The 11374-nt window shown below is 35.9% G+C and overlaps 1 protein-coding gene across 1 annotated transcript; it reads left to right on the top strand.

Annotated features, from left to right (window-relative positions):
* Positions 1–1050: 1050 nt before the first annotated feature.
* Positions 1051–11067, top strand: LOC132645001 (UPF0613 protein PB24D3.06c). The gene is made up of 9 exons (XM_060361719.1): positions 1051–1432; positions 5956–6032; positions 6631–6736; positions 8385–8477; positions 8587–8652; positions 9263–9408; positions 10085–10193; positions 10446–10510; positions 10667–11067. The coding sequence occupies exons 1-9, from the start codon at positions 1226–1228 to the stop codon at positions 10812–10814; spliced, it is 1017 nt and encodes a 338-aa protein (XP_060217702.1). The 5' UTR covers positions 1051–1225; the 3' UTR covers positions 10815–11067.
* The last annotated feature ends 307 nt before the right edge of the window (positions 11068–11374 follow it).

Raw genomic sequence — 11374 nt, 5'->3', positions numbered from 1 at the left:
GCATTTTGGTTCCGGACTCGGGGTGGAGATGGAGTAGGGGTGAGGGGATTAAAAAACTCTGAATTTTGCAATAAAAAAAAGGAAAAAATGAATAAATTTTAACCAAAACAAGCCTTTAATTTTTTTTTATATTTTATCCACATCAGCTCTCAGGGGTACTTTTTAAATGTGTGTATGTGGGGTAAATAGGTCGTCCGATTAGTTAGAGCGTGAAGTTGACTTTTCGGATATCATTTAGGGTGCAATTTATGTCTTTTGCCTTAGTTTTACATGCATTAATTATGTTATATGTATATAGATGCATGTTTTAATTATCTCTCATTCTCTATTGTTTGTATAGATAACATTTTTTTTTTAATATGGAATATTTTCCAAAATTATAATTTAAAATCCACATATAATAGACATAGATAATCTTTTAGGAATTTGTTATTATTTTTATTAGTTATTTTTGCATTACATGCATTGAAATATCTTTATAAAGTTATTATTACTTGTAATGTTCACTCGTACAAATAGATATTAGTGTAATGATCTATTAATAAAATTAATCTTTTTATTTTGCTCATTTATTTTATTATAGACATCATTAAATTATATACTCAATTAGTATTTCTCACTTTTCTTTTTTCGTCTGAAAAATAATGAGTATTATTTATTCATAAAAAGTTTGTTACATAGATTAAAAAATAAAAAACTATCATGATTTTGAAAAAGCAAAAAAAAAAGAAAAAGGTCGATAATGTAAGGATAAAATAATCATTTTAAAAAGTTAATTCGGATAAAGGGGAGAGAATATCTATCGTTCAAAGTTGAAGGGGGAGTTTGATTTTTAAAGCAAAGTTTGGGATGGATAAATGGTTTTCACCTTAGATTACATAATTGAAATCTTATTTTTATTTTTTCTGGTAAATGAATAATTATTGAGTTTGTATTTCCTACTGATTACTTTCTTGGTAAATAAATGAAGCATGCACTATTAATAGAATAATCAAAATCTTTAAAATAGGAGTTTTTTTTTTTTTTTGAATTTTTAATTGAAAATTTTCAAAACTATCTCGGTACTCACCTGCCCCTTGCAACAGTAGTGTCAGAGTTGTGTCTTTGTTCTTACATCTTCGTAGTAAACCACACCTCCAATCAATGAAGACTTTTCCATCATTACCAAATCCAAACCTTTAAAATGATAAAAACCGTGTTTAAATCAGACCCTTTTGCTTAATCAATGGATCTATCAACGGGTTCTGCTTCATTTTCATCATCATCGGGTTCTTGGTTTTCCGGCATAGTTCGTGGCCGTTCAAGCAGTCTCAAGATGCCGGTCGCCGCCGCAGCCGGTGGTGCTGACAGTGTTTCCGGTGGTGGTGGTCCTATTACTGGGAAAAAACAGTTCAGGGGTGTAATGTTTAAGTATGGTCCTAAGGCGATTCAGGTTTGGTTTTTGTTGAGTTCTAAGTTTCTTTCTTTTCTTATGATAATTGGACTTTTGCATATTGGTTTGATAATCGTATTAATTTGTGGTAGTTACTGCTCCTTTTTTTCTTTTTCAGACTGCTTTATTATGCTTTTATGGTATTTTGCCATGACTTTTTATACTGCTTTGATTTGCTTTTCATTGTGCCGGAAATAGCCTCCCTACCTCTCAAGTAGGGGAAAGGTCTGCGTACACTCTACCTTTCCTGGACCCCACTTTGTGGGATTTCACTGGGCATGTTGTTCTTGTTTTACTCATTTGGGAAAAAGAATGGATTTTTTTTGTGTGGGGTTGTTAAGCATTGTGATATATGGGAAAGGTTTTGCTATAGGTTGCTGTTCATTATAGAAAATAACTCATAAAGAGTACGGTTCTCAGCTAATTTAGGCCTGTTTTTGTTGAGTTCCAAGTTACTCTCTTTTCTTGTGACAATTGGACTTTTGCATATTGGTTTGATACTTGTTTGGATAGAAGAATTGATCTTTCTCGCGGGGTTGTTTAGTATTGTGATTTCATTATATAAAAGAACTCATAAGAGGATGGTTCTAAGGCAATTCAGGTGTGTTGTTGAGTCCCAAGTTACTCTCTTTTCTTGTGAAAATTGGATTTTGCATATTGGTTTGCTACTCATTTGGCAAAAAGAATTGATTTTTTTTTTTATGTGGGGTTGTTAAGTATTGGTGATATATGGGGAAGGTTTTGCTTTAGGTTTCTGTGAATTATAGGAAATTACTCATGAGAGTATGGTTCTAAGCCAATTTTGGCCTGCTTAGTTTCCTAAGTGCTCCCTTTTCTTGTGAAAGTTCAACTGTGCAAATCAGTTTGATATTTGATTTGAAAAAATCTGAGCTTATTTTGTGTGTTAAGGATTGGAATGTATGGGAAATTGTGCTATAGTTACTGTTCATTGTGACATTTATGCCTCAATTCTTGACTAGTTGGGATCTGCTGTATGAATCATCTATTCCATTCGGACTCGCTGTGTATAGGATACCTAAGAATTTGTGATTCTATGATACTAGAGGTTTTTTTTTTTTTTTTAAACTATATTGCAAACTTTAAAAACTTGTTTCAGAACTGCATTTGATCTAGGAGTTTCTGTTTCCTTGAAAAGGAATCAACTTTTGAGTTTTTGGGAGGGATAAGAAGGGTTATGGAGAAATAGTTAGACTATTGGAAGTCCTAATGCAGTACGTCATAGCTGACCTTTCGGGTTCAATGAAACGTGTCATCTTTAATTCGATTAACCAAAACATTAGTGGTCTTGCAAGTGGAGAAAATATTTTGCCCTAGTTTTCTGATTACAACTGCGAAATAAACAACCTGGTAATAAACTCTGCTATGACCCTATAAGAGAACCCACAAATTTGTTGCTTTCTTTGCAGATTCATCTGTCATTTTCTAATTGAATGAGATACAATCCCATTGGTAAATCTGAGCGTGTTGAACACTAGAGTGAGTCCCAATTGAGAGTAGAGATTGAGTGTGTCATATATAAGATTTGTACGAGGAGTTTATTGAGTCTATAAGAAGTATAAACTCCTTACTTAGTGAGGTGCCTTTTAGTGGGCACAATGTGAGACCCATCTGGCCAAAAAGTATAATAGCTAGAAGCATAAAGGATAAGATGGAAGTTGTAGGTAATACTGGATGACAGCACAACTACGCTTCAATCTCAAACTAGTAAGGGTTATCTATATGAATTCGTAATATCCATTTTGCTCCATTTGGGCCAAGCCTGAGGTCCTCACTCCCAAGGGTATGACCTCATAGTCGATGAAGTTGGAATAGACCATGGAGAGCAAGATATAGCTAGATGCTGATTGTTCATATATTTGATTTCTTTGAATTCATTGAGTTTATAAGAGATTTAAAATCCTTACTCAGTGAGGCGCCTTTTAGTGACAGAAGTGCGAGACCCGTCATAGCTAGATGCATAAAGGACAAGCCAATAGTTGTACGTTATACCAGATGATATAACTATGCCTTGATCCCAGAGTAGTTGGGCTGGTGATATAAATCCTCAATATCTGTTTCGCTCCCATTTGAACCTGCTTCGCTCCACTATTTGATAAAGCCTTAGGTTTCCATGCCCAAGGGTTTGGGCTAAAGGTCAATTAAGCTAGAATGGATCATACAATGCTAGGGTCAAATCCTAATAAAGGTAAATTTTAAACTCAACAGTTAAGTGTTGAGTTTTTGTGGACAGAATTATGTGGTTCTTATTACTGGCGGGAAGTATCTAATTCTCGGTGTATTAGTCGAGATGAACGCAAGATGGTGCCAACACCACCATCATTAAAATTAAAGACAGTTAGGTCACTAGGTATACTCTACATTTAATATTGGCGTGTAAATCTCTAAGCAAAAACTGAAAAATAAAAAACCTCTAATCAAACTAACTATAGTCTTGCAAATGCCAGATTTAACGGAAGTCTACCTCTGCGTAAGCCTTAATCCCAAGTCCCAATTAGTTGGTATTGCCTGCAAATTTATCTTTTGCTGTCATTGTGTTTTGTTCGTCGCTAACACATTTAAACTTGAAAGTAAATGAATACAGTTAAACTTGATCCTGCTGCTGCCCACTTGTACCTTCTATTAAATATGATTATTTCTAATCTTGTTTAATTTTGTATGACTACAAATCCTCTCAATGTTCATACTTCTACAACACTCATCTTGTGGATACGTTAATATAGACGCGAGTTTAAAAAACCTTTGAGCCAACAAGTGGTAACAGAGTTGCAATGATATATAACAAAAAAAACTGCAATGTCTTACCGAGAGAGAGAGAGAGAGAGAGAGATCCTTGTTCGGGGGAGTTGATGATGTCTAAGAGAGGACGAGTGTTGTTATGAGAAAAGTGTAACTCCAGTTTGAGGAAGAGTATATGGACCAAAAATGTAAATATCCTTGGAGGATGGAGACTGGATGTGTTCTATATCAAATGTAAACGAGGAGAAATGAAAATTCTCATTTTGTGAAGCGCTTTTTAGTAGGCAAACTAATCAGACCCATTCTACCAAAACAGACAATGCCCACGAGCATAAAGGACCATAACTGTGGGCCCATAAAGGGAAGTGAACCAACAGCGCAAGAAGCTGAAAATTTAAGAACAGAAGTCCTTTAATGTAGATCAGTCCACAATTGAGCTAATTAGTGTCTAAATTTGATGGTTAACGTTGTAAACGGATAGGTTATATGTGCAAGTGTGTCTCTTCATGAGTGTATTCATTTTGTGAAGACATCAGGACTTAATTCTACACAATTTTACAATGGGGTTTTTTGCTATTTACCTTTTGGCTTGCACATTTTTAGCCTGCATGTCGCGCGCTATAGAGAAAGGTTCTTACAATCAGGTCATCAATTCCTCTCTTGCTATTGTTCATACTGAATGTTGAACTGGTTCTACTGCGGAAAAGCCTGGTGCTTTGTTGATTTTGTTCAACACCTGCACTGCATTTGGGTTGAAATTCAAGCTCATTCCTTTCGTTTGTATCCTGCCAGATCACAAAATTTTCATGAGTGTATTTTTGCTATTTACCTTTTGGCTTGCACATTTTTAGCCTGCATGTCGCGCGCTTTAAAGAAAGGTTTCTATAATCAGGTCATCAATTGCTCTCTTGCTATTGTTGATATTGAACGTTGAACTGGTTTTACTGGGGAAAAGCCTGGTGCTTTATTGATTTTGTTCAATACCCGCACTGCATTTGGGTTGAAATTCAAGCTCATTCCTTTCGTTTGTATCCTGCCGGATCACAAAATTTTCATGTTATTGCAGTAGTGCTTCTATGCTACTTATTCAGTGATGGCAAGAAAAGATATATAACCTCCATGGCCTTTCGAAAGATTTCCTAGTGTGTGTGTATCAGCAATGGTGTTATATTTTGAAAAACCTCTCCATTGTTGCTTTTTATCTGTTCTACTGTGAGGTACTTCAGTCTTTTCTTTAGTTGCCTCTGGAATTGGCTCAAGTTTTGAGAGAGAGAACATTTATCTATGAAGAAGTCAAGATTTGCTCATTATAATCCTTCAATATTTATTTGCGCTCATAACTTATCCTTCTAGCTAGTGGAGCTTTATTTGCTTCAAACATGATCTTGACTGGACATGCATTTTACATCGGGACGTAGTAGTACCTCACGGGAAGAAAATGGTTATTCAGGAATTAAACTAACGTAAAACAAGCACACAAACATAAAATGCAGAACCAATCTGTTTTCTATGCTCTTTCCTCCTTCAATACAGTAGAGGTTTTCTTTCCTTCTGTTGCCTGTAAAATAGAAGAATGCACAATGGAGAAACGTTCTGCTCTATTTTCTCTTCTCCCCTCCAGCTTGCTGAAAGACAGTGCGAGGGAGCAAAAGGGAGAAAGTTATAATTTAAGGGACTATATATAAGATTAAAAAGCTTCCAGGACTTCCCTTGCCATTTGCTCTTAGGACTCAATTATCTGACATGGTGCCTCCAATTTCTTGCAGGTTGCTTTTAAAACGGGAGATTATAAACAACAGGTCATTTTCATAGGTGGATTAACGGATGGCTTTTTAGCTACTGAGTATGTAACTTATTATATTGGTCTAAACATCCCCCGCTTTCATCTACCCTCTGTTCCTCTTTTTCATTCCCTTCTCCATGTTTATGTTCTTTTCTTCTTCTTTTTTTCGCTTTTTGTCGTTCATGGTCTGGACTAAGGGTCACTATAAAGTTTTCAGAATATATTTAAGATAAGACGATCTTTCTTCTCGAACTGACTTATCAAAAAGAAGTTGATTTTCTATTGATCTGTTCCTTGTTTGATTTGTCTTTTCTTTTCTTACATGGTTTTCCATTTTTGGGTGTTGGGGGAAGCCAGGGCTGAGTTATAGTAAATAGCAACTGTTCTTTTGAATTGCATATATAACAAATAATTTTATCTGTATGCTTACTTTGGTTTGACAAAGAATTGGAGTTCTTTCTAGGCTTAACACATGCGCACACAAAAGGGAGAAATAACAAAAACAAAAAGAAGAAACCAATAAAGAAAAAAAATTAACAACATGAAATCGGCAAAGTCTCCCTGTAAGGAGCCAGACCATCAAATTTGCTCTTGATAGTCCTACCTGCTTCTTTTGATCTTTTGTGGTCTCTAAACTTGATTATCTCTGTTATTGCAGTTACTTAGAACCTCTGGCTATTGCTTTGGATAAAGAGAAATGGTCATTGGTCCAGTTTCTACTTTCATCATCTTATAGTGGATATGGAACCTCAAGCTTGAGACAAGTAATAATTTTTGTATTCAAACTGTTATCAATTATTATAGATTTTGCACTATGTCTGAGGTACCAGTGAGATGGTGTATTGTACTGAATATTTCCATTTCGTGTTATTCTGTTCAAGTTCTTGACAGGCTTATTAGGTTATTCAATTACTGATGTGCTGTGCTAGACAAAAGTTAAAATCTCTTTCTCAACTCCTATAGTTTATAGAAACATGTTCTCGTATTTGCATTCTCCTGAAAATCTTTAAGACTTCTAAAGAAGAAAAGCTTAAATGTGCAATTTCAAGCATGTCTTGGACTGCTGGGAAGACATCATAATTTAGTGCAAAATTTGCTCGTAGTTTTTTTTCCAGAAGTTTGGATGACAAAAATTTGTCAAAATTCCTGTGTCATAAAGGACTTACGATGGCTAAGAGCTTGACACAGTTTTAAGGTCAAGAGGAGATAAGAAAAGCTGGACTAGAGACAATTTGGACTGTTTCGATGCTGGAATTCTGTGAGGAATTATGGTGAATATAAAGGGATAAATCACATAATAACTCCTAGATCTCTCAGAGATGGAACTTAAGCTAAGGTTTGCTTCACATGATTTTGAGGCAGTTGCTTTGGGGTCTTTACTCGTTGAACTTTTTAATGAACTGAAAATGTTAGTATGGTGTTTATACTCATTAAGGTTTGAAGGAACTTAAACTAAGATTCACTTCACCTGATTCTGCACAACCTAGTCTATTCCTCCGGGTAAGTCGGACCCACCAAGGCTTAGAGAGATGAGAAGAAATCGCCTAGTGTTTTTCGTCAGTGTTGGGATTTGAACCTTGATCTCCAAAGAGATGCTTCACTGACCACTAGGTTGCACCTTTGAGTGCTACTCACTGGACCTGTTAATGCATTGAAAATGTTAGCATAATGCTTACAAACATTAAGGTTTTTAGGAACACGGAGTAGAATACCTGTTGAACTGTTTAACCCCCAAACAGCTGCATCCTCATCTAAATTAGTACTTGAGCATGACTATCAGCCTCACTTTCCTACACTTTTGTATAACTGGAAAGGTCGCTGCCAGTTCTTCTATATAATCTAATTCAGAAGTGCATGAAACTTGGCCGAAATATGGTATTCTCCATTCAATGACTAAAATCAGCATTTTGGTCAGGGGCAGTTTTTTTAGACTGATAGAGCGTAGACTATAATTAGGGCCTCTTGGAAGAGGTGGAACTTAAGGTTGGGAGAAAGCGTATGTGTACAAAACTAATTGATGGTGTCATATAGATATACCTATTAAATATAAAAAATATTGCATGGACCATAATGTTTTGCTCAAGTGTCGAGCTTCATCTTCTCCTGGAATATCATGTTCCTGATCTGCTTTCATATTAATGGTTATTTTCTTATTTTAGTCTTCATTTTGATCCTCAGAAAATCTGTTATTATGGCTTAGTGTGACGTCTTAACATCTGTGCGTTCAAAACATCGCATTTATGCATGCACCACACTCAAAGAATGTGTTCTGTTTGAATAACAATAGTTTGGGAACGGTAAACCTTTGAATCTGCCTGATGTGACTTAACAGTAGGAGATGTTTTAAACTATTTGCTCTTTTTTCTTGCGTTTGTGAGATAAACTTCCTTCTATCTCCAATATGTTCTAAAGGACGCAATGGAGCTTGATCAGTTGATAAGTTATTTGATAAACAAGGAAGACTCTGAAGGTGTAGTACTGCTTGGGCACAGTACTGGCTGTCAGGTAGGTATTTATATCTTTGAAGTAATGAGTCTAATTTTCTATGCTACTCTTATTAATTTCATTATTGCACGAAACATGAGATGAGAGGAAGCTGACTTTCTCCATACAGGATATTGTCTATTATATGCGCACAAATGCTGCATGCTCCAGAGCAGTCCGTGCAGCCATATTGCAGGTAATACCTCCTTAAAAATTAGTACTTTAAGTTGTATTTTTTGGTAAAATCAAATTCAATACACGCTTCCTACCATCTTAGCTATGAATCTGCTAAATTATTGTACCAATGCTCATGATAACACACGCGGTCCTTCGAGTTTATGTTTTATCCAAGTGTATCTTTCTGTTTTTAGTGAGGAAAAGGGAAATTTTTAAAATGGACAATCTCTGCCTCTTGTAAAATGGATCATCTCTGCCTCTTGATATCTACATCATTTCAAACATGGACCACGACTCTTGCAGTTACTGATAAATGACCTGAACTAACATTTAGTTTGAAGGGAGCTAAGGTGACCTTCAAAGTCAAAAAGGCTGCTGGGTACTGGATCAGTTGCTGGTGTTTACAGACACTCAAATTATGTGAGCTCAAATGGTTTTCTCCTGAAAGAGAATCAAGCTGGCAGTGTAATATTATCTTGAGAGATCAGTCTTAAGCAGAGTGGTGAATTTGGAAACAGCGTTTACGAATAGTATATGTGATATCAAAGCCACTTTTATGCAGATGGTTTTATGTAATCTGGATATTGTATTGCTTTCAGCATCACCCATAATGTTCTTTGGCTTTTCAGGCTCCAGCTAGTGATAGAGAATATAAAGCCACGCTTCCTGATACTGCTTCGATGATTGATTTGGCCTCAAACATGATAAGTGAAGGTCGTGAATCAGAGTTAATGCCAAGGGAGGCAAATCCAGATGCCCCAATTACTGCCTTTAGGTAAGAGTGATTATTAAGTCTAGCTATATACTGCATTTTACCACTTTATGGTCATGGTTCTACTAAATTTTATTTCACAGGAGGCCAACTATGTGTTCTAATAAGCATGCCTCAAGTTAGTGTTCACAATTACGAAGTTGTGATAATGGAAAATAATTTATCAAATAAAAACCCTGAATAAATCGCAATTAAGACACTCTTTCCTGCACCTCATTGAACTGTAATTTTTGTAAGAAGGCGAGGCATTGAGGATGATCTGAGAAAAACCTCGCTCTGAAGAGCTCTTTCAGCTTTTGGGGGAGTTCTTTCACGAGGCATAAGTAAATTCTCTGGAATATATCATATCGATGCAGCTATCTGTTAATAAATCTTTCTATTGAATCAAAAGAATTTGAACGTCAGGGAGAACTTGTTTTTGATAGAGATCCTGCAAAGACAATCAGATAATTTGTCATACATATGATCATATATGGCTCTAGGGCGGGGTTCAGTGGGTTCAACTAATCATTGCTTTTAGCCCAAAGTACGGATAGATATCTAAATCCTGGCTTCGGCGCATTTGCATATGATAGATTTCTAGGTAACTAAATAACAAGTTGGTTTCCTTGTTTGGACTCAAGTGTTTGCGTACTCTTCATTACAATGGCTGCCTTCCTAATGACTATGTGTTTGACAGATATCACTCACTTTGCGCATACAATGGTGAGGATGACTTGTTTAGTTCTGACTTTAGTGATGATCAGCTGAGGCAGAAACTTGGGCACATGTCCAACACTCCTTGTCAGGTAGGAGACCAAGTCCATTCAAGTTTTGAAAGCTATTTTTCCCTTTTTGTTTCTATGTAGAAAGGTGTCCGAGCCTTTTTTTTTTTTTTTTTTAAGCAAAAGAAAGAACATGGAGATTATGAATTTCCTGGCTCTAGCTTTAGTAAGTTGATAAAACGCAACCTCCCGTGACATTTTCGAATTGGGACCTAAGAATCTCCTCGATTTACAAAGACAAAATGGCTGTGTTCTGATTCGTCCTTCTGTCTGCAGGTTATATTTTCCATGGGTGACGAGTACGTTCCAGATTATGTTGACAAGAAATCATTGGTTGATAGGCAAGCACAAAAACCTTGCTAAACTTAATCCTTCTACAGTTTGTGATGTCAATGATGCTCTTCCACCGACACCTTTGTTGTGTTCTTGTTCTTATTTCTTTGTCCTAATGGTTACTTGACCATAGTTCTTTTCTATGCATTTCCAAACTTTTGCAGATTGTGCAAAGCTATGGGTGGTGCTGAAAAAGTTGAAATTGAACACGGGAACCATTCTTTATCTAATAGAGTTTTAGAAGCTGTTGAAGCCATAATGAGCTTTGTCAAGCGAGAAGGTCCGAGCGGGTGGGATGATCCATGGAACTAAACGGTTGATCCTGCAACTTCAATGATTTACATTGCCTTTTACATTCTTTATTTCCATGTATCCTATCATTTTTATGTACACTGCAGGTTGACGAAAATACTTTTTTTTTTTTTTTTACCTAGTGAATTTTGTAGTCTAGAGCAACGTACTGTTTCTCTCCATTCTTTGTTTTGTCATGAGTTTTGTAATTTATATTAGCAGTGGGGATTGGATTTTCGTCCCCTTTTTATTGGTATCATTGAGATTTCTCTCAGACTCATTATCTTGTTTGAGAAAAACTTCTGTCCAAAGAAGGCACCGCGTTACCTCTTCTACAATAGAAGTTTCTCCTTTAATAGTTTAGACACGTGGATGTAGCTTTTTGGCTATAAGTTCATCTGGACTTATAATTTTCAGCATGAAGTATAACTATATATGTAAAACACTTAATTAAAAGTCTCAATGGATTTGAACAGAACATGTTACCGAGAGAACAGAACATGTTACCGGAAGATATATTCTAGGTTACACGTGAGGTAGAGATAATGTTGTGGATTCATGGATTTGAATATTTCATGGTA

This window comes from Lycium barbarum, chromosome 6 (genome assembly GCF_019175385.1).
Source record: "Lycium barbarum isolate Lr01 chromosome 6, ASM1917538v2, whole genome shotgun sequence".
In the NCBI taxonomy this organism is placed as follows: Eukaryota; Viridiplantae; Streptophyta; class Magnoliopsida; order Solanales; family Solanaceae; genus Lycium; species Lycium barbarum.
This window is presented reverse-complemented; position numbering and strand designations above follow the sequence as displayed.